Below are 26942 nucleotides of genomic sequence, written 5' to 3'. Positions count from 1 at the left end.
ACTGCAGTGTTTTCTTCATATGGAAGGATCGACTCGTGACAGGCATTTGCCAAGGAGGTGATATTTGAAGTACTCTCAAAGAGTCAAACCACATGTTGGAAAACCTGTGTTGTCAGAACACAAGCAACCAGCGGGAAGGCTTTGAGGTGGACCCTAATGGAAGACCCCACAGTTCTGTTTTTAAAGGACAAAATACATCATATATTTTTTTAATCGTTCTTTTCATGAGTGCTACCAGATTGTTACTGTTTTCAGCCTTCCTACATTTAAGTTTGTGCACCATCAGTAGTTCTCAGGCCTACAGTGGTGGTTTAATGATCGAGAATTGCCTGCCCTTAAAGAGGACTGGTGCCGGATCCAAGTAGTGACTGTGAAACAGTGTAAGACAGCTGTGAATGTACTGCAAGTAACATGAGTGTTCGTATGCGGGATCACAATGCGCTGTGTTGCAAACCTCCAAGGGCCGGTCATGCCAATCTTGCTAGCACAATAACCTGCTTGTGTACTTGCATAATGATAATAACAATATTGCTACCCTTTTCTTGATGGTAATCAAGAAGGAAAGATCGTTTTTACAGCACAATTTTCAGCCGGACAGACCTGTTTCTTCGCACTTTCCTACCGCTGTGTGAATGTTGTCTTAAGTTTCTAAAATACTATTGAAACAGCATTACTCGGAAGGCAAAGCCTGTCATCACATGACGTTTCCTACCACTCCCTGACAACAGACTTACAGGCATGATTAACAAAGAGCCTATCATCTACAATGAGACGTGCCTAGAAGAAGCATATACCCAAGGTTCAATTATGCATAAAATCCTCAAATAAATTATTTTTATTAAGATAAATTACTAATATAGCTTCACATCCAATCACGGGCACAAGCATACTTATTAAGCTTTTTTATTTTTTACATCTTCTTTGTTATTCTGCTTTGAAAATTGTATGAGTTATTTTTATTTTGGGAATATGCACTCGCTCCCTAAACAAATGTCATTTTTGCGAGGTAATAGGTCTAACCAGTGTCTCTTAAGTGTTCACTTTCCGCACACATTCAGTCTCTACACAACATAGGCCACTGTGAGCAGTGTCCTGGTATGGGGAACCTGCTACAGCATGAGAAATGTTTTAATTCAGCTGTGAAGAATGAGGTCTATGCACGCTCATTTTGTAAAAGAAGGGGAAAAGAATACTCATACTATGGGGCCCAATTCTCAGATATGTGTGACCACTTAAGTGCAATATAGGTATGCAAGACAAGGTCTTTAGAGTTATAAGTTCCAACCCTTTAACAGGAACAGGAAAGCAGGAATTTAGCTTTTCTAAGTGGCACATGCCGATGTGGCAATAACACTGTAGTTGCTGTGGTGCTTTGCTTAGAGGTAAGGAATGTGGGGGTTCCAGAAAGTGGTCATTCAAAACAGAGTTCGCAGCACAAGCCTTACAGGTTCGTAGGTACTGCAGACTTTTGGCAGGTTGTTATCTATCCTGAATATATAACAAAGTACAACTGCCAAAGTGGATTCTAGGGCAGTAGTAGGGAGCTGCACTTCTTGTCAAATCGGCTTATTCCTTTGGGGAATAATGTTTTCCCTCTTGACGAAACAAAATTCATTCTTGAGTCACATTTCAGACTGTGGAAATATACACCTATTACATTTCCTATGCAGGAATGTTTACACGTGAGTAGTCCTGAGAATCTTCAAGGGTTGTAGATTCTCATGAGTATCTGTGGCATTTTTAATAAATTGCTAAAGTCAGAAATTACTTCCTCATGGAGGCGTAATCTTAAGGGGGCACAAGTTTTACTTTTTCCTGTCAGTTTTATGTCAGGACATATAAATAACTATCATGCATTTTATCAAAAGATGAGAGTTGTGCGTTAAGCGTTAAACAGTCAGTGTATAAATCTCAAAATATGTTTATTTTTCCAGTCAAGAAGTGTTTCTAAAAAGTATTTGATGGTGTAATAGACAATTACTTCTAAGCGTTTTGTACATTTCGTTTGTGTTTTTTCCAACCAAGATTGTATTAATTTTAATGTAATGTCAATTAAAAATCAAAAACGTTTAACTAAATAATCTTTATGTATGTGCCAAAGAACAGAGTGTTTGCAAGTACAATTGCAATGTTCGTGTGCTGTTGATGAGGTACAAAATTTCACTCTATGTTTATCTTCTTTGAGGTATTATTTTTATTATTTTCTCTGTTAGACTTTTTTCATTTACAGCTGGTGGATACTGCACTAAAGATAATCAATGTGTGGTTAACCACTTTAATTCTTTCCCTACTATTAAAAACAATAAAAATTGTATTAGACCTTCCTTGAGAGAGAAACTCCTACCTGTCCTCCATAACAGCCAGTATTTGCTCAGCTGAGATGTATTTTCTTTTTACTGTTAAATGCAATTCCACAAGTACTATACAGGGCCAGTAACACTCATGTATGTTGCAGTATTTCTTTTTCATCTTATTTATATCAATACAATGTGTGCTCTGGAAGGCAGAAATAACAAAGTGCTAGCGAGAAACAGTTGGATTTCAATTTGTCAAATAAACATTTCTGAATTCATTTTATAGAGTATTCGTCTTGGAATAGGAAAAGGGGAAGTTTTCGACTAAAGCAAGTAATTTAATTTATCTGACTGCATTTTGAATTCAGTATACCCCTGCAAAGTTTAGAGAGATAATTTCCCTTATAAACGTAATAAATTCTGGAACGTGAACAAAGCACTGTACCCATGGTTTCTTACATTTAAAGTTTTTATCACACAAACAATTTCTTCTCTGCCACCTTGTAACAAGATTCCACCTAAATGTTTTCTCCTGTTAGAGATAATACTGGAAGTTTCAGACTGAAACATTTCACTTTTCTTAATAGGTAAATGAAATTGAATGGGTTGTTACATGAAAAACATGATCAATGCACACAATACAGTTCCTAGTCATTGTGTTTTACACAACAACGGCACAGACATATCAAATTATACCTTTACTCCTCACTACACCATCAGTATGTTAGATGCAACTCTTCATATGTTTTAAGCCTCATTGTGGGTAGGAGAATACAAAAAAAAAACACTAATACAAAAGCTTACCCTATCTCACCACTGTGCACACAACATGACTTCAAGCTACATGAGGCCTGATTATGACTGATGTGGGAGTATCTCCCCAATAATAAAACATTGCTCATGAGAAATGAGGAATAAAATGTGGAAATTGATGAACCTTGTACCAATTCCCTCACAGTGTTTTTTCACAGTGTTTCCCTCAAGGTTAAATGTCTGAGGGTGAAAATAATATTGCATCACTCATAGTTCCAATTTGGCTGGTTTTTAGCAGAATATAAATTAAGAAGTAGCCTGTCATGGGGACCATAGTTGGGTAAGTGTTTGATATCTCAACAGCACATCTATATCCTCTCACAAATTGGCATAACAACTGTCCTGGAGAAGTTGATGTAAATTTACTACATGCATGTGCGCATACACTGAATCACAACCAAATAATAGCAGTAATACCTCATGACATGGCAGCCATCATGAGCCATCATCAACTGTACCCTCTGTCAAAATAAAGCAAACAACTATGTCCTTGGGGGCACACACCCAAAGGCACGTAATGTCTACAGGAACCAGCCAGCAGCTGGGCAGTCACTAAACAATACACTAGTCTGGCTGTTCTTAACTTTTTGACTTCTGTGCACCCCAACTGAATCATCTGGGATCTAGGATAATACCCACTGTGCAATTCTTGGCAGCCAGGAATTGTACTGAAGAGCTATATATAATCATGTGATATAAGCACCAGAGTTTGCTTGTGAGTTTATATTGTGCATAAACCGGATAACGCATTGAATAGGGTCACCGTAATTTTCACGGAGTGTCCGTAAAAAAGGTATTCTGTTCTAGTTGAAGAGGTCGTCTTCCTCCTGCCAGCCAGTTATGCCCAGAGTGAATCTCTTTTTTGTGCCGATGTCATCTAATCTTCAAAGGATGTAACCAGTTCTGAGGTGCGATGAATCCCGAGTTAAAAGGCGTTGGTAGCGTGAGTGGAGGAAGTGCAGTGGCAGTGTGTGGATGTCAAGCTAGGCCACCCTTTACTGTGCCACTGAACTATTTTTTGTTTTTTCGGTGTCATGTTTAATTTCTGAGTAAAAGGCTCTCGTGGACTTGGGACATATACACAGTATTTGCATGGATATAGCAAAAAATAGTTTTTATATTTTTTTGTAGCCTAATCAACAACTTTGTAAACCGGTGTATATTATTTATTCGGAGCCAGCAGCCCCAAAACACACTTGATATTTATGTTTATTGCTTTTAGGCTGCTTCATAATGAAAGAACGTGGATCTTTAAAGTTTCACCACACTGTAAAATTTTACTCGACTTCATTAATACTTCTGTTTATAACAAAGTGAAAAACGCTTTGCACTATTGCCAAAGTATTATTCGCTTTAACTGCTTAACTCTGCATTAGATTCAGAATATTTACCTTGAAACAAAGGCCATCTAATGCGCCCACAACTCTGGGTTGTAAAGTACAAAGGTACATTGCCACTGAATTATGCCTGTTTCACGGTGGGTGAGCAGAAAATAACATTATAACCTCCTCGTCCGTCTTTCTTGTCTTTGTCCTGACATACACAAGGAGGCATGGCTCCAGTGGAACAATTACTCACTATCACATAGTTGAGAAGAACAACTCGTACATACTACTGACAGTAGTCTCTTTTCCCTACTGTCAGAAATGGGGCTAATAATTTAGATGGTGTGTATCCTACCAACTCAATAATAGCACTCTGGTTAAGTTAAAAAAAAAAAAATCCTGAAATAATCTCTGCTTATTCCTTGGTATCTACGGCACAAGTTGAAGACAATCCCCAGAGAAGTGTGAGTTAAGGTTAAGCAGTGCCAATAATTCAAAAGTAAAGAACACAACACAATACAATTCCCAAGCTAATTTAGAGAAATTGAGAACACTTTAAAGAACAAAAAGACACCAAGATCATCAAAAAAGGTTAAGGGAAACCAGAGAAATGAATATATAACATATTATGTCAGAAATAGCCTAGAAAAAATAAAGTATTATGGAACAACAACATTTTGTTGTCGACTTGGATCTATGCAAAAAAATTAGGCCAACCACAATGGAGCAGAGGTTGACTACACCAAGAGGATTGTCACAGTCAAGGGTTTTACCTTCAGACCTAGTCTCCACCTGTCGGGAAAACTTCTTCTGGTCAGTCCAGCTCCTCAAAGCAGACTGATGGGTGAAGAAGCGAAGTCTTTCACAATGAGGATATTTTCAGGTATTTATTCATGCTCAGATAACAGGATACAAGGTACATCCAGACCCCACAGTGCGATCCACCAACTGACTCTCCCACAGAGAACCAGAACACCATGAAAGTATCTGTTAGTGCATCATCGCACTTACAATTTAAACACAAACAAGAATACAACACATCTCCCTCCTTATAAATATGCAAATCTTAATGCAGTTTTAAAACTAATTACATTACATAGGGCCTGATTACAACTTTGGAGGAGGTGTTAATCCGTCCCAAAAGTGACTGTAAAGTGACGGATTTACCACCAGCCGTATGACAAGTCCATTATATCCTATGGAACTCGTAATACGGCTGGTGGTATATCCGTCACATTTGGGACGGATTAACACCTCCTCCAAAGTTGTAATCAGGCCCATAGTCTTTAAATCATTTCGGTGGATTATGTGGCCTTTCACATAATAACATTTTGTCTTCTGAACTATCCTTAATGGAATTCCGGGTTTCATGTTGACATCTCGCTTTACATGGAACCAGTCTTCTAATATTTCATTTCCCTCCAACACCACAGTATTGCCAAAAATCTTTTAAATTGTCTTGATCTTTGAAAACTTAGATTCTCCTTTTTTTAACTGCAGAACCTAATTTTACTCTCACATATTCACCTACCCTCAATTGATAAGGATCTCTGTTAATTCTCCATTGTGTCTGTCACAGAATTTTATTTGCTTCTCTTTAATTTTCCTTGAGATTTCAGACAAATCAGAATCTACGTTCTCCTCTCTTTTCATCCAAATTGGAGACTAAATTGTCGCTGGTCTCCTCCCTCGTAACAATTTAAAAGGAGATTCTTGCGTCACAGAATGTGGAGTACACCTATAACTCCACAACATACTCCTAAATTCACCTTCCCAATCCAACCCACTTTTAACAACCAACTGCAAACACTCCCCTAGCATTCTGATAAATCTCTCAATCAATCAATTTTCTCAAGGATAATAGAGAGCCATTCTATGATGCCGTATGTCAAGTAACTCAAAAAAACTTTCAAGACCATTATCCGTAACAGCTTCTTCAGGAATACCCTCTCTTGTAAATATGTCTTTACAAAAATGAATAATGTTATCTGATTTTACCTCATCCAGCATCCGAACCGCAGGCCACTTTGAGAAATAGTCCATCATGTTTCTTAACCCTGGAACATTAAATGGACCACAAATGCTCATACCAACCTTTCTCCACACACCCTCTGGACACTTAATTGGGCTTATAGGTGACTCTTTAACCACCAAAGATTTACCACTGTTTTAACAACATTCGCAATTCCTCACAAACCTATCTATATCCTTGTCCATTCCTGGCCACCAAAAATCCATATGTGCCTTTCAGTTCATGGCTGACATGCCTCCATGGCTCTCATGTAATAATGCAATTAATCTTTCTCAAAGCGAAATTGGGACAATTAACTTTTCTTTTCCTTGATGCACTTGTATGAGTACAGCACCCAAACCATAAGCATTAGCATCAGTGATTAGAATAGTTATATATTCTAAATTACATGGTTTCAAAATAGGAGCTTTGGAAATACCTTCTTTCACAGCTACAAATGATTCTTCACACTCCCTTGACCAAACATACTTCTCGCCCTTCTTGAGCAGTAATCTTATAGGCCTGGTTAAAGTTGCAAAATGATTCACAAATTTGGCATAATATTCTGCCAATCCCAAAAATGACTTTGATTGTTCCCTATACGTTGGCGTAGGGGCACATTCAATGGCCTGAAGTAATTTCAATTTAGGTTTAATTCCATAAGGGCCAATGATGTGTCCAAGATATTCTACTTCTGGTACAGCAAATTTGCACTTTCCAGTGCCAATGGTGAGCCCCGCATTTTGCAACCTCTTCAGAACCCGCATCAATATGTCATCATGCTCTTGTTGATCCCTTCCATATACTAGAATATCATCTTGAAACACAGTTACTCGTTCTATGTCTTTTAACATTTTATGCATGATACTTTGAAATACCGCACTGGCAGAAGCCAGGCCAAATGGCATTCTAAGGTACCTAAATGCTCCTTGTGGTGTAACAATTGATGTTAAATGCCTACTGTCAGGATGCAACACAATCTGATGATAAACTTTGGACATATCCAATGTGGTAAAACATTTGCCCTCTTTTAATGTGCTCAACATAACATATATATTATAGGTAGAGGGTGACGGTCTACTCATAAGTACTCATTAAAGTTGTGTAAATCCACACACACGCAAATCTTTCCAACAGATTTCTGCACCAAAACAGTAGGGCTTAACAATTCAGACACCTCTATGGATTCAATTACCCCTTCAGAACATAACCTGTTCACCTCCCCAGATAACACTTCCTTCATTGCTAAGGGAATCCCTCTAGGTTTATGCACTTTGGGAACAGTTCCTTCTTTTAATATAATCCGATGAGAAAAACCTTTCAATTTGCTTAACTTTTCTTGAAAAACTTGTGGAAATGTTTTGTTCCACTTTTCAATGTGAGAGCTTTTTACAACCATAACTTGGTCACTTCTATTTGGGTCCAATGTGATTCCTAGTTTTCCAATTTCCTTCCAACCTAACAAAAGTCTGCCTTTTTCCACCACATACACACAGCTCATGACATTCTTATTCTTGAACAACACCATATAATCAAAACAACCTACAATTGGTAATTTACTACTACAATAACCTACAGGAGATACCTTGGTTTGCTTAAGTTGTACACCAGATAACTGGTCAAATGTGTTCTTATCAATTATAGTGTACGGTGAACAAGAATCTGCCCACATGTCCAGCTTTGTACCAGATATTGCTGTTGAACACTTAGGAGGATAGTATGTATCATCAACATTCAAAACTTGTGTAGTGAGATTATGAGCACCCTCCTTTTGATCAACAGACTCACACACCACAAGTACTTCGTCATCATCATCTGAATTCTCATTGCTCATCTGAATTACATTACTATTTTTCAACTTTGTTTCTATTTTTCTTTAATTGGAATTACCTTTGCAAACTCCAGACAAATGACCAATAGGAGCACAACAATAACACTTAGCTTTAAGTGTTGGGCAATTCACACACGTAGCTACATACCTAAAACTCCAGCATCTAAAACATTGAGTTTTGCTCCTAGCTGAATAATTATTACTCGGCCTAAACTTAGATTTATTATTTGCTGTAACCAAATTAATCTCTTGTGAACTCCCTTCACAACAAACCACTTGATGAGAAGATATTTTGTTTTCAGACTTTAAAATAGTCATATATGAAGATGCGTCTTTCATTTTTTTGCAGTAGCAATCACTTTATATAATGTAGGTTCATGCAAACTCAACAATTTTTCTTGAATTTTTAAATTAGTTAGCTTGTAAATCATTTGGTCTCTAATAATTACATCATGCAAATCTCTAAATTTACATGTAGTAGCCAGAACCTGTAATCATCCCACATATTGTTCCATGTTCTCCCCTTGTAATTGATATCTCGAAAAACAATTGTCTTTCTACCACAACATTACATTTTTTACTATAATGTTCATTAAGAGCATTCATAGCCCTTTCAAACAGTTCTTGGCCTTCATTGTCTTCTACAGCCTGAGTGCCAAGTAAGGTGCGTACAATTCTCCTTCCTCCTATACCTAAATTATGTTTCAATAAAGCTAACTTTCACTTGGAAGTAAAAATGTCTCCTCCAATTATGCATCAAAAGCATCTTTCCAATCATCCCATGGCATTATGGGCTGACCAAAATGTTGTAAAAACATGGGTGGAGCTATCACAGACTGCATGTTGAGGTTCAGGTTAAAACCCCTAAATAATAAATAACAAATAGTGTTTGCCAGTATCATAAAATAACGAATTAATATAAATAAAGTTGTCACCATCGTCTTTACTATAATGCAAAGGATGATGGGAGTCTCAATCTGAAATTGCATATATCAACATATTAAAATAACACCTTATAGTTATTTTTTGCTGGATCTGTAAATATGCTCAGACAATGTTGTGCGTATCAACGGTAAACATGTGGGCAGTGCAATGTATACTGAAAATACTTTAACATTCTTGGCGTATCACCGATAAGCATGTTCGCACAACATTCACTTTCTGCAGCATGCAGACTGGCTGAAAACAATGTGATGACATAGGCGTTGTCTTCTCGGGAGACGCTCCAAACGTGCACAGGAAGCGTCTCAAGCACACTGGAAACAGCACAAATGCACTAATCCCTTGGAAAGCAAAACGAAAAGAAAGAAGAGAAAGAAATTGCTGCACACGTCGAAGCTCCTCCGACAGCACATCTAAAACCACCGCCAGAGTTCAACCAGTAATCCGCTGCAGTGCCAAGTCCGCTGAGCCAGCAACCGTTACGAAGCACGGGTTCATTAGTGCAATTGCACACCATCCATCTCTTGAAAACAGGGTCCAGACACGCTCGTCGCCAATAAAGAAGCGAAGTATTTCACGGGGATATTTTCAGGTATTTATTCATGCTCAGATAACAGGACACAAGGTACATCCAGACCCCACAGTGCGATCCATCAACTGACTCTCCCACAGAGTTCCACTAATCCAGAACTCCATGAAAGAATCCGTCAGTGCATCATCATACTTACAGTTTAAACAGAAACAAGAATACAACAATGGGCTCCAGGTCTCTCCGCATCCAAGTCTCCTACAGTGCCTACTTTTCTTTAGTCAGCTGAGCACTGTCTCAGAGGTTCATCTGCTTTTTGTGTCCCTGAAGCAGATAAACAGAAGCCCAGCCACTTGGCCCTTGGAGAGTAGATCCCGTTCCTGAGTGGCAGCAGGGATTCAGAATTGCTTGCATTATTGTGTGAGTTCTCAACTTCCAGCAGAAGTCAGGATTCTTCCTTCAGCAGGGCCTACTTCTTGAGACAGGTCCTGGAATGCTCTGAGGAGGCTGGGGTTGGGGTGCCAGATTTATACTGGGCACTAGCTAGTAACTGTTCCTACTACTCCTTTTGTAGCAATACATCTTTGCTCTAATCTAAAATGACCTGGGACCTCGTTTTAATATGGCAGGAAGGCATGTCTTCAACGTCTTGGCCACTACCCCACTTGACATTCAAAAATGTTTTTTCCTCCTACTGTGGCTAAAGTCCGAGGCTCAGATTTATAACAGAATCCACACAACACAGGCAGCAAGTAAAGTTGCTGTACTACGTTGTATGATCGGGAGAGAGCAGAACAGCACTGAATCTACTAAAATTTGGTCCTGTTCTGCTCTCACCCTGCACTGGCGTACTTTTGGCTGTCATGCACCAATGCAGATCCTCTTGTACCTTAGTGCAAGGGTGTCTACAGTGTGAAAATAATAGGTTTTATACTCGAAAGAGTCTCTTGTAGTACAAAAACTCTAAGGCATTTCCCATGTTGTGTGAGCTGTATAATGCAGCACACATGCAGTGGGAAAAACAAGGAGAAATGAAAACCTCTTTCCTCATTACGCCTATCTAGGCGAAGGATTTTAGCACAAATCACTGTCTACATTTCTTTGTAGATTGGGATGTGCAACAAAACCCATGGATAGTTGGAGGGGCAAGCCCACGCACTATCAATGGAATGCCCTCTTGACTCTAAGTAACACAAGGCCCTGCACTGCACAGCTTTGCGTTAATTTTGGTTACAATCTAATACAAATACGGATTTGCATTGGACAATAAATACCACCCTAACACTCTGTGGCAGGTCTGCGTTAAAAAGTAACAAAGTAGGGCCCAGCAAGTCCTCCGTGAGTGGAGGACTAGGAATCAAATTTGGACTGGTGCCAGCTGGTGGAGCAGGCGGTCTATCATAGCAGGGGATGCCCCAAGAAGTGGAAAAAGGTATGGGGCAACTGGTGCACATTGCAAGGACACTGAGAAATCGGGGGGAGGGGGTGTTTGTGCTGGGGAAGGCTGGAGAAACAATGCTTTTCGATGTATTCCAGGTTGTAGACCCAAGCTGTTGAAAGTCATAAAGACTACATTCAAAATGTGCAAAAATCTCTTATTTTATTTGCTCCTATCTACATGTATACCAACAGACAGCTGTAAATAAGACACTGTGAACCTCATTATGAACATGGCGGTCCGGACCGCCATGCCGGCGGTGGCGGAAATTACCGCCACCAGCATGGCAGGCCGGACCGCCATATAATGTACATGGCGAGACCGCCACAGGTGGAACTCTGCCATCGCCAGGCTACCGCAGCCTGGCAGCCTGGCAATGGCGTAGTTCCTTATCCGACAGGGCAGCGCTGCAAGCAGCGCTGCAAGCAGCGCTGCGCGCCGGATAATAAACCTGTTTTCCCCCAGCCTTTCCCTGGCGGTTTAGCCCACCAGGGAAAGGCTGGCAGAATGGGTGCCCCGGGCCCCCCCCCCCTGGCAAGGGCAGTGCAGGGGCCCCCGCGCACAGCCCCATCGCGCAGTGATATGCGCGACAGGTGTTGCTCCACCCGCCGCACTGCTGCGACATGGAGCTGTCGGCAATGTACAGGCCCTGCATTCTGCTGGGCCAGTTGGCAGAAATACTGTTTCTGCCCACCGTCCCAACAGACTGTTGTTTATTTGGCCGGAGGAGTCTTCAACGTGCTGGCGGTCGTTGTATGGAATTTCCCGCCAAGTTCGTAATGAGTGCCTGTGTCTACTATATACTAAGCACTGTTTAATAAAAAAAAGAGTTTTTTAAAAAAAGTGACAAAAACCCAATACCAAGTGTTTGTAAATTTGGGCCTGAGTGTCTTGCAGACTCCTAGGGATGAACAGGAGCAGCCCTTCCTGGCATCGCCAAGTGAAAAGAGGTAGTGCTGCTACAATTGCCCTTTATTTTGCAGACTGTTCCTGTCTGCTTCTTAAGTGGTAATCAGTTAACACCCATTGGCATTTCCTGTGCTCAGAGGCAGGTCATTGCTCTTTGATCCAGGGTGGTTAACTCTCCAAACCATGGATGTGTATTTCTGATCTGGAGGTATGATGAATGACAGAACTGGTTTTAAGCCAGCTCTGGCTTAGACAGCCCTAAAATTCATTTTAAAAGTTATCAAAACCTCTATTCCATCATTAAGTCAGAGTTTACAAACTAATAAAGGAAATAACTTTGAAACATTTTTTTGGCCCTTTCCTAAACGGAGGTGGGAAATAAAAAAAAATTAATCCCACCTGGGCTTATTATGCATACATCTAGCCAGGCCTACCAGTGAAAATAGCTTTTTACGTTTTGTTTCACTGTGAGGACACACTAAACCCAATATGTACCTTGGCCTATTTTTACATATTAACACCCTGCCTTATAGGCACAATGCACACTTTAGGGGCAACTTATGAGCATATAAAAGTAGGGGTTTCCTACGTGGCAGAGGCAGTTATGCCTCCCAGGTATCACTATAGTACATATAAACTGCAGACTTGGCAGCGAACAGTAGTGCTTCTGGCAGAAATACATTTTTGTCACATATGTGCCTTATATGACCTTAAAAACACAGTGGACCAGAACGGAGTTGCTGCCCTTCTTCTCTTTGACATTTCAGCACCCTTTGACACAGTGGAACATTTTACACTCATCCAAACACCTAAGGAAGCCAGAATAGAGGGCACAGCTTTCATTATTGCACATCTACATACCCAATAGAACAAATATTATGCATACTCCTCATTCTCTTTTAAACCATACAGTAATAAAGCAGGAATTCCTCACTGTTCAATTATTGCGTCCATGCTTATCACTATCTACTTAAAATCTTTCCCAGATCGGATTATATGATTTGACATCACCTCCTAGAACTACGAAGAGGACACACAGATATTCCTCAAATTAGAAAGCTCAAAGGACATTAACGGATCAAAACTCTGTGACTCCCTCTGGGCTGTTGACCAATGGATGACATGTAGCTACCTCACATTTAATGCCCCCAAAACTGATATACTCACCTGTAGTGATTGGAAAATCTATGACCCTCTTTGCGCCTGGCCTGGTGATTTAGGACCACCTCCTAAAATATCTAAGGAGGTAAAAAAAAAACTTGGAATCACCATGGACGTCAAACTGTCAAAGAATCCACAAGTAAAAAAGGTAGCCAAATTAAGCTTTCTAACAATGAAAACACTGTGATGCATCTTTCCAAATATATGATTCTCACACAAGGTTCAAGCTACCATCTCTCTTGTTCTTTCAAAACTGGACTATGCCAATAGTCTGTGTCTTGACTCAACGTTGTCAGCTCTGAGAAGACTACAAATAATACAGAACCCTGCTGCTAGATTCCTCCTACATGTAAAGTCACAAGCACACATCTCTCCTGCTTTGAGGGCTCTACACTGGTTACCTGTTGTATACACATCCTCCTTCAAACTGCTTTGTATCACACACAAAGAAATTCATGGCAAAGGACCACTCTTCATCAGGAAGACAATCAACAAATACATACAACAAAGCAATTTACACTCAAGAATGGCTTCCCGCCTCATAATGTCTACATACAAGAAAAAACAAATTGGTGGAATATCTTTCGCTGTTCAAGCAGCCAAATTGTGGAGATCCCTACCCACAAAAATAAGAACCATCTCCACTGCAGAAGATTAGTAGATAGCGGCCCCATATGATGACTATACTGACAGATCCAGATTAAACCACAACAGTATACTTAGACATGACAAACTGTACTTCTCACAGTAAAGGAAAAGAGCTGTTGGTATACAAGTACATGCCATTGTACTTTGACTTATGCCTCCTATTATATCGATACATTTTATATACAGTGAAAACTATATAGGATACCCCTAGACGTGTATATGAGACCATAGCAAAATTATTGCATCTGTTTGCATATAAGTGCATATAGAGAGAGGTCTACGCCTGCTACTATTAACTACAATAGGTAGCTTGTGTATATTTATGAATATATAAGTTAATCACACTTATTTGAAACCATACAAAATGTACCACAAGATAAATGTAGACAGCAGACCATTGAAATCATGCTGCTTCAATGTACATATGTACATCATATTTGGATTGTGTTTTTTCATGGGTTTTGATTTGTGTAAATCGCTATGGATTTGTGGATTACCAGTGACTCACTGGACGGTTCTTAGAATATCTCTAAGAGTTGAAAAAAGAAGACAAAGACAGATAGGAAGTGAGACATTTTAAAAATATACAAAATAATTTTACGACTGCCAACTGAACTAGGTTATTCAGTCAAAACAGAAGAGTAATTTTGGAAAATATTAGTAGATATTAGTAGTGTACAATGTACGTAATATTGTCATTGTAGTCTGAAACTCCCATCAATGGAAACTGATGCATTTTGTGCCAAAAAGGCTGGCATGACTGCAACTCACAGGAGGCCCTGTTTCAGTATCTCCACACACCACCCCAGTGCTCTTTTTTTCCAAAGACCACTATCTGTCAATTTCCAAAATGAAGTTTACTCGCCTGAGGGGGTAACATTTGTCAAGTACTGGGGAGTAGTGAGAGTGACATGAATGCAACTCCCAGGAGGCACTGTTTCACTAACTCTAACCACCAGACCGGTGTACACTTGTCCAAATACCCTTGTTTGTTAAGTCTCAATTGAAGTGTACCCATCTGGGAGGATACCATTTGTACAGTGTGTGTACTAGAGAGAGTGACATGACTCCAACTCCCAGCAGGCCCTGTATCTGTAACTACAAACACCAGTACAGTAGTGACTTGCCCAAATACATCTGTTAGTGAGCACTCAATTGAAAAGTACTTACCTGGAGAGAACATTAGTCAAGTGTGTGTACTAGAGAGAGTGACATGGCTGCAACTCACAGCAGTCAATGCTTCAGCAAATCCAAACACCAGAACAGTGATCACTTGTCCAAAGACCACTGTCTGCCAACTCACAATTTAAGTTGACTCATCTGGGATGATACCAGTTGTCAAATTTGGGAAGTAGAGGGAGTGGCATGTCTTCTAAGGCCAGGAAGGCCGTGTGTCTGTAAAACCAATGATCAGCCCTGTGTTCTCTTGCCCAAATACCATTGTTTGGTAACTCTCAATTGAAGTGTACTCTCCTGGGAGGATAACATTTGTATAGTGTGTTGTACAGGGATTGACGTGACTGCAACTCACAGGAGGCCTTGGTTCAGTATCTCCACACACCAGCCCAGTGTTCTCTTTTCCAAAGACCACTGTCTGTCAACTTCCAAATAACGTTTACTCACCTGGGGGATATCATTTGTCGAGTATTGGAGAGTAGTGAGAGTGACATGAATGCAACTCCCAGGAGGCCCTGTTTCACTAACTCCACCCACCAGACCAGTGTAGACATGTCCAAATATCCTTGTTTGTGAAATCTCAATTGAAGTGTACCCATCTGGGAGGATACCATTTGTGTAGTGTGTGTAGTACAGAAAGTGATCTCACTGCAACTCCGAGGAGGCACTGTTTCACTAACCTAAAACACCAACTCAGTGTTCATTTCTCCAAATACCCTTCTTTATAAACTCACAAATGAAGTGTACTCACCTGTGGGGATGACAAGTGTATGAAGTAGAGGGAGGACATGACTGCTAAGGCCAGGAGGCTCTGTCTCTCGCACTCCAAACAAAAGCACATTGTTCTCATGCCAAAATAACCCTGTGTCTTAACTTTCTGATTAAGTTTACTCATCTGGGAGCTTAACATATGTATGGTGGGGGAAGTAGAGGGAGTGACCAGAATGCAAATACCAATAGGCACTGTGTCCCTAACTCCAAACACAAAAGCAATGTTTACTTGCCCAATTTCATCAATTCATGAAATCTCAATTGAAGTTCACTCACCTGGGAGGATATCATCTGTCAAGTGAGTGTAGTATGGAGAGCGACATGACTGCAACTCTCAGGAAGCACTGTGGCAGTGACTACAAACACCAGAACAGTGGTCACTTGTCCAAATACCCTTCCCTGCTAACTCCCAATTGAAGTGTACACACCTGGGAAGGACCAAGATACAGATCATGCTCAACCTTGATATGTGTCTGGCTACCTAGCTCCATCTTGACCTGCTAGCCCAAGATGAAAATATTGAGTACAGGAAGGACACTTTCCCCAGTGTGCAAAACAATGATCCCAAAGGCCCCAAGATGCATCGCCAGAATGATATTGGCAATAGACATTATCACAGTGCACTAACCACATGATGACTCCAATCACATATACATCAAAGTCCTGGGTCTGCCTGCATAACAAGCAGCTAGGCCTCAAAATGGCCAAAGACATTACTTACCTGGACACTTTTTTCCCTGGACTGGTGGCAAGATGGCATTCTCGGGCCATCCTCCCAAAGACTAATAATCTGCACATTTCAGCAGCTGCTTGACTTGAATGGAATTGGCATGCTTCACAAATGTCAGGTCAACCAATACCATGGGTACCTGAAACACTAGGATAACCTGCATGTCAACTATGCCAAAGGGCTTTGTGAAATGTCACCGTAAACATTTGGAGGTAGATGTCACAATACAACCAGCAACATTGTATGTTTCACATCAACAGATCAAGCTGCCACTGGCCACACACAGCACACATAAGAGACTGACACTACCCCTATGGATGAAGCCCTCAATGATTATGATACACCTGGACCTCTGGACTTGGAGGATGGTGCTGGCCAATCTGGACAAGCTGGTTAGATACCAAAAGTGAGTCTCACTGTGGCCACTACATCACCCCTCAGCCTGGTTGCCTCCAAATCACAGGCCGCCCTTTGCCCCCCAACCTGTGTCCCTGGGACAGTGGCAACCATCTTGTGCCCCCCAGTCCAGGGTACACCTCTGACAATGATGGTCCTGGAACCAGCAGGAGGGGGCAACCTGTGGCAAGGGCACAGGGCCATGGGGTAGGGTGCGTGGGCGGGATGCTGTGGGCCAGTGGAGTGAGGCCACTGAAGATGCTCCTGGCCAGGATACCATCAGTCACGTCTTGTGGGGGGGGGTCTACCAAGAGTCCCAAGGCATGATGGGCCAGGTACTTGCAGAACTGGGGGAGATCAAGCAGCTGCAGAAGGACATCCATGGGGATATGCGTGAACAGTGGGAGGCCCACAATACCAACACAATACCAACCCTAACGGGGTGTTGAGGGACATTAACACTACCTTGATCAGAGATCGTCAACAACATTCTTCCACTTCATTTGGCACATATACACAAGGCCCTTCATCGGTGCCAGCCACTGGAAGGTAGGCCCTGTCAGGGGAAGAACGTGCCCCAGACACCCCTGCCGCTGTTGCAGCAGATCCCCACCACCACCACACAAGCGGGGTCGTCCAGCAAAGACTCCAGGAGGTGCAGATGGCAAGAGTCCCACCACTGCCAGCAAGTGTTTACTGAAAAACAGGGAAAAGGGGTCCAAAAAACGACAAGACTCCCTGATAAATGCCTTATAGTTGCGTTGGGACTTCACCAGAGGACAATGGACCCTAGTCCTCCAACAACGAAACGTAAGTCAAATGGTGGTGAGGTACCCACTAAGTAGATAGGATTGTTCTCCGGATCCTTTATAAGGATGAGGTATGATTATTAAGCAAAGGATTTTCATCAGTCATCAGTATTGCTCCAAAGTCAATTTAATTATTTGAAAGGAACACAGAGATAAAATGTAGATACTCATTAGTCCAGAGTGTTGTAATGTGGGTCAGCCGACACGTGTTTCGCCCCAAACGGCGCGTAGGCCAGGGCTTTCTCAAGGCTGGATAGAGAAAGAAATGACATGAGACTAAATAATATAATGAGGTCTAGTATAAGCATGTTAAGAAAAATGCCGGGAAGCCAAGAAAGTAGTGCAAAAAATTTGTGCAAAAAGGAATCCCAAGAAGTTAGGAAAAGGAAAAACGCAATATATAAAGAGATACACATTATATATAGACGATCATGCTGTCCCTAAGGTTTTTTTTAGTTTTTTTAGAAAGAATATCAGGATAGGCCTGTAATAAGTGATCAACCGGGTGATAAAAGAAACTCCATAAGTGATTCGAATATTACAGGAAAGATTGTCAGATGTGATAATGATACATATTTAACTAGTATTCAAATTGATGTTCAAGAAAAAACCCCAACCACCATTTCAAAAAAGGTTACTTAAGATATCTGAGATATATAGGCGACATGCAAGTGAAAACCCTATAATAGTATGGTGAAAAATTAAAATATTTCAAAAAGGAAAATAATGACTATACATAAATAGCACAAGAGACATATCATTTATAGTAGGCAATGTTGAAGAAATTGTTATGCAGTCATTCAAGTGAATATTAGGTCAGCTATTATCCTAAAAACATAAATATTACTATATCTGTAGTGTATTGTATATATAACAGCATATCCAATACTAACATTTTTCCAAAATTGTAGAGAAAAACAAGGAACAAACGAGCAAACAAACAAGATAAAGTGCCCGAGGGATTGTGTACCCAGGAGAGTTACATCATCGTAGTTGGCTGATTCAAAATTAAATCTATAGTTATAAAAAACTTAAGAAGAGGAATGTGGCTAGAAATTAACGAGGCGGCGTAATTAAGCTTTCTAATGGGTGAAAGAATTACAAGTGTATTCACCCGTTTATATTTAAGGAAAAAAGTTCGGCAAGCAAATGTCAAACCGTCGCTTGCTGTGCTTGATTTATAATGATACAGAACGCGCCGGTAATTTTTCGCGTCTCTAATGCGGCCGGCAAGGAAAATATGACTTGAAGTAATCGGAACAGTATAATAAAACCCTCCAGTAGGTGAGACGCTAAAGAAGCACTCACCCGTATATATTTGGGAAGAGATTGTGGTAACCAGAAATCCAATCTGTCGCCTTCAATGATATGTTGATAGTGAGGCAAACGCGCCGGTATTCTAACGCGTCTTTATACGCGATCGGCGGTCATTTTCCTGTGGTATAAACAGGAAAAAAGGACTAAGGTTCTCATTGAAGGCGAAAAAAGCGGCGCCATCTTGAGAGTACCCAGGGGGGGCGCCCGTTCTAATTTATTGGTCGGGGAGCTCTAATGACTATAAGAAAAAAGTTATTTTCTGAAGGAAAAGAAAAAAAAAAAAAATGTTTATATGCTTAGGAAGAAGAACATCTTGGTGATGTTTTGAAATCTAACTTTGTATAGTATGAGAAGGCATTTTTCACTAGTAACAGCTATAGATAGAAAGCACACAGAGCAAGATAAAGAGTCCTGACACAATAATCTATGTGGGAGAGAAAGATAAGATATATGAAAATTAATATTAACATCAGGTTTTTGTGTTCAAACTCGGCACATAGTTTCCAAAGAAGTTACATCTGATTAGAGGTATTTCTGTGATTACAATAACCAGTAGTGCCACTCATAATCTTTGTTTAGTCCATTATTGACTGTGTCAAAACGGATGATTAGTCTGCTTTCCTCCTTGCGTAGGCGTAGTGAGATGTTGCCCCCTCGGGGGGTTGGTCTGATCCGTCGAAGTCCACAGAATGTGAAGAAACGTTCATGTGGATGAAATTCTGAGAAATGTTCTACCAATGGGGCTTTCATTTCTAGTTTTTGAATGTTGCGATAGTGTTCCTGAATGCGTACTTTTAGTGGACGAATGGTGCTGCCTATGTAGGCCTGATGGCATGGGCACCATATTGCATAGATAACATTTGAACTTTCGCAATTGATAAAGTCTTTGATGATGAAACTGTGGTCATTGATAGTGGTAGTTGAAGTTTTTGAGAGACCCCATTTACAAATCGAGCATTTACTACAGGTAAAAAAGCCCTTAGGTTGTGGAGGTAGAAATGTGGTTGGAGGCTGGTTGTGAAAGAATGAAGAACAGAGTTTGTCTCTTAGGTTGGGAGCCCGTCTGAAGCCAATTTGGGGATAATTGGTTATGTATTGGTTGATAGAGGGGTTATTTTGTAGAAAGTGCCAGTGTTTGCGTAGAAGTTTCCGAATTCTGTAATGACCGTTATGAAATTCGGTAATAAACTGGATGACTGGTTTCATGGTGACTGTTTGGGATTTATTTAGTAACTTGTTACAGTCTATTCCATGTAGTTTGTCCTTGGTAATGTTGAGTGATTGACGATTATATCCCCTATCTGATAATCTCTCAGTCATTTGAATAGAGAAGTTGTCGTAATCAAGTTTAGTGGAACAGTTTAGTCTGGCCCTTTTGAATTCTCCCTGGGGAATATTTCGAATAGTGCTGGGAGGGTGACAGCTGGTGGCATGTAAAATTGAATTTGCTGCTGTTGTTTTGCGAAAGAATTTAGTTTTTAGCTTGTCATCCTCAATGAAGATCAAAAGATCCAGATATTCTACAGATGAATTGGAAATTTGGTAAGTGATATCAATGCCCCATCTGTTAGGGACCAGTGATTGTAGGAATTGATTAAGAAGGTCCTTCTGACCTTGCCAGATCAGTAAAATGTCATCTATCTAACGTCCCCAAAATATAATATGCTGCGTCAAGTGTTCAGATAGGTCATTCCATAGCCAATGACTTTCTACTGCACCCATCAGTATGCAGGCGTATGAGGGTGCAAATTTAGCCCCCATCGCAGTACCTTGAAGTTGTAAATAGAAATTGCCATCAAAAAGGAAATAATTGTTTTCTAAGCAAAATTGCAGCATTTTCATAATCATCAAGTTCCGTTCTAGATATTTGACTGATTTAGTTGATAGACATCTTCTCACAGCTTCTAAGCCGTCACTATGTTTCATAGAAGTATAAAGACTAACAACATCAATAGTGACCAGAAGACAGTCAGATTGCCAATCAATGTTTTGTAGCTTTTGTAGCATGTCTTTTGTGTCTCTAACAAAGGAAGACAAGTTTGTCATAAAGGGCTGTAATTCATTATCAATTAAGGTGCCCAATTGTGAACAAATAGAGTTAATACCTGATATTATTGGTCTACCTTTGAGTGGATGGCCTTTTTTGTGTATTGTTGGAAGAAGGTATAAAGTAGGAATGGTAGGAAATTGTAAATATAAAGCATTTTTTTCCCGACTGGACAGAATTTCAAGGGAGTGCCAATGTTCCAAAAGATCAAATAGTTTCTGTTGGATTTCAGATGTTGGGTTGTGTGACAGTAATTTATAGCACTTCTTATCCTTATAGGCTTCCTGCAAATAATCATGAGTATTGAGAATAACTATATTTCCGCCCTTGTCAGCTTCTTTGATGACTATATGATTGTTATTGCTCAGAGATTTTATGGCTAATGATTGATCTTTAGTGATGTTAGATTGAGCATATTTTCGTTTATCACAGTAGTGTTTGTACTCTCGATCCAGGTCCCTTAGTACTGCTGTCGAAAACAGATCAATGGAGTTCCCTGACGGCAGGGTGGTGGTAAAGGTGGATTTGGGTCATAGATCAGAAGGATCAGATTTATAGGTGTCTAGGTCCAAATCTTGTGCTATCTGGGAAAGAGATACGTCGGGTTCGTCGATATTGGACAAATTGCGTAAAAGGCCAATATCGTCTAGGTCTTGGATAGAGATATCACGTGTGTTATGTGGAAGAGGAGATGGACGGGAAAGAGAAGAGGAAGGAATGGTAGAAAAAAATGATTTAAGTTTGAGGTGACGTATGAATTTAAAAAAATCTATTTTGGTTTGAGTAATGTTCCAGAAGTTAGTAGGACAGAAAGATAGACCTCGGTTAAGGATTTGGTGATCTATAGGAGAGAGCTCAAAATCAGAGAGATTAACAGTCAGTTGTGTATCAGGTTTTAGGGTTGTGTGTTCCTGCTGCGGGCTCGTATTTGTATGCCTGATGTACTTGGTGCTTCGATTGTAGTATCTGGTGGTTTTGTTCGTATGTCTTTTAAGGTTCCTAAGCGATAGCGCCTTGCTTCCTCTGAAAATCCTATCTACTTAGTGGGTACCTCACCACCATTTGACTTACTGCCAGCAAGTGACCTCTTCCTAAATGACCTCCTTTGTGTACCACATATTCACTCTGTTGACTATTCTACAACCACCTTCCATTTCCAAAAGGAGGAGTACACTGGACTTTCGACTTAAAATGGTGTGGCATCTACTCCAATGATTTCATCCACCATAACTCAACCCTTCACTGTTCTTTTCAACCATGCCCCAATGTGATTTTATGCACCAATTTCCAATAAAACAACCTATCACAAAGTCAGTGCCTGCTTGCTTCTGTTCCACATTTAGCTCTGTAGAGCTGTAAGACCATGTGAGGCAAATGAGAAAGACACAAAAGGATATGTTACAGGTACAGGGTCCTGCTAAGGATGACTTCCAGCACACACAAACACATTGCTACAAGTGTCTGGTCACACCAAACATTTTATTCTAGGGTACATCACATAGGCTGTTGAAATGTTTAATTGCTATAGCCAAGAATAGCTGACCTATATTGTGTCAATGTACACATATCAAGGTACAGCCCCCCAGACCATAGATGGAAGGGCTTTGTCAGTCATTGTCCTGTCGAACAGGCAAACAGAAAAGTGAATGGTGTCACCAGCTTGAGCCTTATCACATACCAAACTAAAGAAATCCAACATAACATAAACCAAGGTACAGACAGAGGGCAGTACAACAGTCCCTGATCAGAGGTCCATTATAATCCAATGACCATGCATCTGGTGGTATGACACAAACGTATGTCAGTGTTGTGGCACCAACACTGTGGCCTGCAATGATGACACAACTACATACAGATCATACAAGAAGAGTGTTTAGCCTATGTGAAGGGTGAATGCCTTGCTTGCACATGATCACAACATATTTCATGCCCACATGATCGCACACATGATGTAATCGCCCAACACGGCACAATAAACATGTATAATGTGCACTTTTGACCTTCCACCCTAATACTGTTCAGGCTGCCTTGGCACAGGTCTCCTACACCCCATATCTGTGACCTACAGTACCTTCAACAATCCAAGGCCACTTCATATGTCAGAACTGCATCAGATGCCTGCGAGTGTCACAACTCTGAAATGCCCACATAAGGATGCCATGGAGAAGGTACCCGTACAAAGACAAAACATAGAGAATAGGCTTGAAAACATACCTATTACAGAAATCATATGGCAAGGATCTGGAAAGTAAATTACATTGCAATGAGACTGACATAAACGAAGTAGCTAAATCAAGGTGGGGATATGTCAAAGGCTAACCCTTCAGGCACCCTTTGGCTGAATATTGCAGAGTATTATCTATCTAGTTGTTGCGAAAACACTCTACTCCACACATTCTAACAACTACAGTTCTTCATACAGTCACAGTAATTACATCACATGATATACATACGTATACTCATGAAAAGTAGCAATTGATGAGATCTTCCTGCAAGTCAGCTCTTTCCTCTTCACCACTGTCATCCTCACTTGGCATTTCATGATGGCACTGCAGGCTCTACCTCCTCTGGGATGTATGGGATATTCCTCCCCAGGGCAATGTTGTGGAGCATGCAGCATGTTGCAGTGATCTCACACACTTTCCTGGGTGAGTAGAGGAGGACTCCACCTGTCCAGTCTAGACACATAAATCTGGCCTCAGGAGCCCGAAAGCCCGCTCCACTACCCGCCTTGTTCTTCCATGGGCTTCATTTAATCAGACTTCCCCTGGCGTAGTTGGATTCCTTATTGACGCCAACAACGAAGGACGGTTTGGATATGCAGAGTCTCTTGTTCAGGAATGGAACATATGTGCAACAATGAGTCCCTCTTTTCATGATTGTAGCACCTGACACTGTACACACACAACCAGGACAGATGTTACTTACCCGAATTACTATGCATATTGGTATGTCATGTACCCACAATTACTAGATTTGATGATTGGTCCTGTGGGAGCTCCTGTCATGCTCCGGGACTAGAGTCTCTTAGATCAGCATGATGGCGGGCCGAACGAAGTGCGTTGATTATCGCGCTGCCGCCCCGTAAAAAGAAATGAACCGTCTTGACTCCTGACCCTCCGAAAGGGAAGATGTGTGCCGACTAAGACTACGCTGCAGGAGTTATTTTAATGAACCGCCTCAGGAACCACTTGGCCGTCAATTATTAGCGTACCGAGCTGGGAACGGCTCGATCAGTGGGCCATGCCCAGCAGGACTTACGGAAGTTGAAGACAACGGCAGCGAGGGCCGCACCATCGGAGTTCGAAAATGTGTTTATTTATTTTTTCCTTTCTATAATACCGGAACACACATCGATCTGACCAGCCAGCAGTGATCTCAACAGCCTAAGGCGCGAGCGGCGGCAATCAGGTGGGGGTTGCCCAGCATCAACCACAGGATCAGGGTCTGAGACCCTTCCTCCTCCTCTCGAGGCTGAGTACACACAGCAATATCGAGATGCCTGATGAGGAGCTCAGATAAGTAATGAAGGCAGCAGGGTTATGAGGGTGGATTCCTACAGGCGTAGCCTCAACAATGAACTTATTGTAGAATATATTTCTCAATGGGCTACCTGAATCAGTACTCTAAGGAGCAATTTCCATGGGCTTTTGCCGATTGATTGACTTTCCTTTTTTGTTAACTAAGGCAACATATACTACAGCTGCGGAGTGGTGTTGAGCTAGCGATAGGCGAATTACGGACTAAGGGGGACAGAGCAGCGCTGGCATTAGTCATTGGAAATTATTGATTGGTGCTCCAGATGGACTTACTCGAGTGAATAAGGGCATGAAGGTGTTGTAGAGACAGACGTAAACACGGCTTTTTGCCTTCTCTGCCCCATTATTACAATACTGTGTGTATCAAGAGATTCTTGGAGGTATAGCTAAAAGGATTTGCTGTCTTTAATCTGTTTTTCTGCACTTCAGCATATTGCCCTTTTAAAAAAAATATGAAAAGGATGACTCGAGATACAAGCTCTAAGGCACGGACAATGGGCAAATATGTTAAAGGCCCCAAAACTAAGACCTTGACTCCTGCTACAGGCAGACAGAGATATAGCTCTGAGCATCTGCCTTCGGGGGGTGCTGAGAACTTCTACTGGGGGAGAGGGTCCACCGCAGCATGTACCTCCTCCTTCGCCAGCCCTATATGTGTTACCTGTGCTATCAGCGCCCAGTTCAGTAGAAGATAATGAGCCATTAGCATTAAGGCCAGCACAACCAGCAAGGGTATCCGCGTATCCCCTTCTAACAGCCTCTCCATCAGTCATTGCCGCTTCTAACAACCGTTCCCCTGCAGCGTCTGTTGCAAGGTTGCAACATAAGGAACTGTCTACTTATCCCTTGTTCTCAACCTCCGGCAACAATGCCAAAGCGACACTGAAGGTGCCAGAAAGGGAGGAGGATAAAGAAGTAGATCAAGAGGAGACAATATCGTCAGGCAGAGCAGGGCTACAGATAGTGTTATAATCCCTAATACGACGTCAGATCCTGTAGTAGAGAGCTCCTCTCCAGCTATGTCTGACTTGATATTACCAAACGACAGCACTAGTGAATATGCCAGTGTGCTCCCTCGTACCCCCAGCCCTAGCAATCACAGTTCAGCATGCAGGGTCCCTGGCACTTTCTCAACGGAGGAATGGATGAGGCAGGTACTAGAGGAACTGCGAGCAATAAAGCTATCCCAAGAGGTGGCTCATAAAGAGACCAAAGACCAGCTTAGCCAATTAAACACTCATCTAACCCATCTCTCTACAAGATTAACTCAAGTGGAACAGAGAGTCTCAGATCTAGAAGATGCAGAAAGTCAAGCGGAATAACAATACCCCAGATCCAATCAGAATTAGAGGATCTCCAATTTATGCTGGACGAGATGGGAAACAGATCTCGGTGCTCAAACCTGAGGTTTGTAGGAGTACTGGAAGAGATGGCGGCAGCATCATCCGTAACCAATGTGGTGTCCGATCTCATCTGCAACTGCATTCTCCTAGAATCGGCAAATACCGCAGCTGATCTCTCAATAATGAGGGCACATAGGGCACCATTTATGCGTTCTGCAAACTCAAAGCATCCCCGTACTATACTTGTCAATTTCAGAGACTATAGGATCAAAGAGCAGATTCTTTCACAACAATCAACAAGAAAAACTTTAAATCTGGAGACACCTTCAGCTCTCGTGTGTTTTCAGATATGTCTGTCATCGCGGCTCATCGACGACAGGAGTTTGTTGGATCGATAGATGACTTTAAAGGGCTGGGAGCTCCGGCTGATATTGTACAATTATCCAAGCACAAAGTGCTCCATAAGGGACAAGCGCATGTCTTTCAGCATGTACAGGATGCAAATAACTTTTTAGCATCTTTAAAGCAATGTTAATGTGATTAGTACAGGCAAATTGGGGTGAATGGATAGAGGAGATAACGTAGGAGGGGAGGAGAAGATGGGGAAGAGGCAATAAGTCAAGTAGCAAGTAGGGAGGAGGGGGGAAGAGGAAGGGAAGGGGGAAAGAAAAAAAAGAAAAAAGGGGGAAAAGCAGGAAAGAAAATTGATGTCTGATGGATAATTTTTAGACGCATCATGTGATGTATGCTTCCCTTCTTTCTTTCTACCCATTGATTCCTCCGCCCATCTGTCTTGTTGAATGCATGAGGTTAGGCTTCAGGAGTGCATGTCAGTGCACTATCCTTTGGGGTATGGGGGGTGGGTTATGGTGAATGGGGGGGCACAGGGAGGTTAAGGGAGGGGAGGAAGGGG

At 41.4% G+C, this 26942-nt stretch overlaps 1 protein-coding gene across 2 annotated transcripts in view; it reads left to right on the top strand.

The window, feature by feature from the left end:
• LOC138301015 (uncharacterized) overlaps positions 1-2572 on the top strand; it is a 196945-nt gene extending 194373 nt beyond the window's left edge. For both annotated transcript variants that reach the window (XM_069241017.1, XM_069241019.1), the window contains one exon: positions 8-2572. In XM_069241017.1, coding sequence (XP_069097118.1) covers positions 8-39 — 32 coding nt within the window. In that variant the 3' untranslated portion in view covers positions 40-2572. The remainder of the gene's footprint in view (positions 1-7) is intronic.
• The last annotated feature ends 24370 nt before the right edge of the window (positions 2573-26942 follow it).

Source organism: Pleurodeles waltl, chromosome 6, assembly GCF_031143425.1.
Source record: "Pleurodeles waltl isolate 20211129_DDA chromosome 6, aPleWal1.hap1.20221129, whole genome shotgun sequence".
NCBI classification, from domain to species: Eukaryota; Metazoa; Chordata; class Amphibia; order Caudata; family Salamandridae; genus Pleurodeles; species Pleurodeles waltl.
Note: the sequence above shows the minus strand (reverse complement) of the source record. Positions and strands in the feature narration are given on the sequence as shown.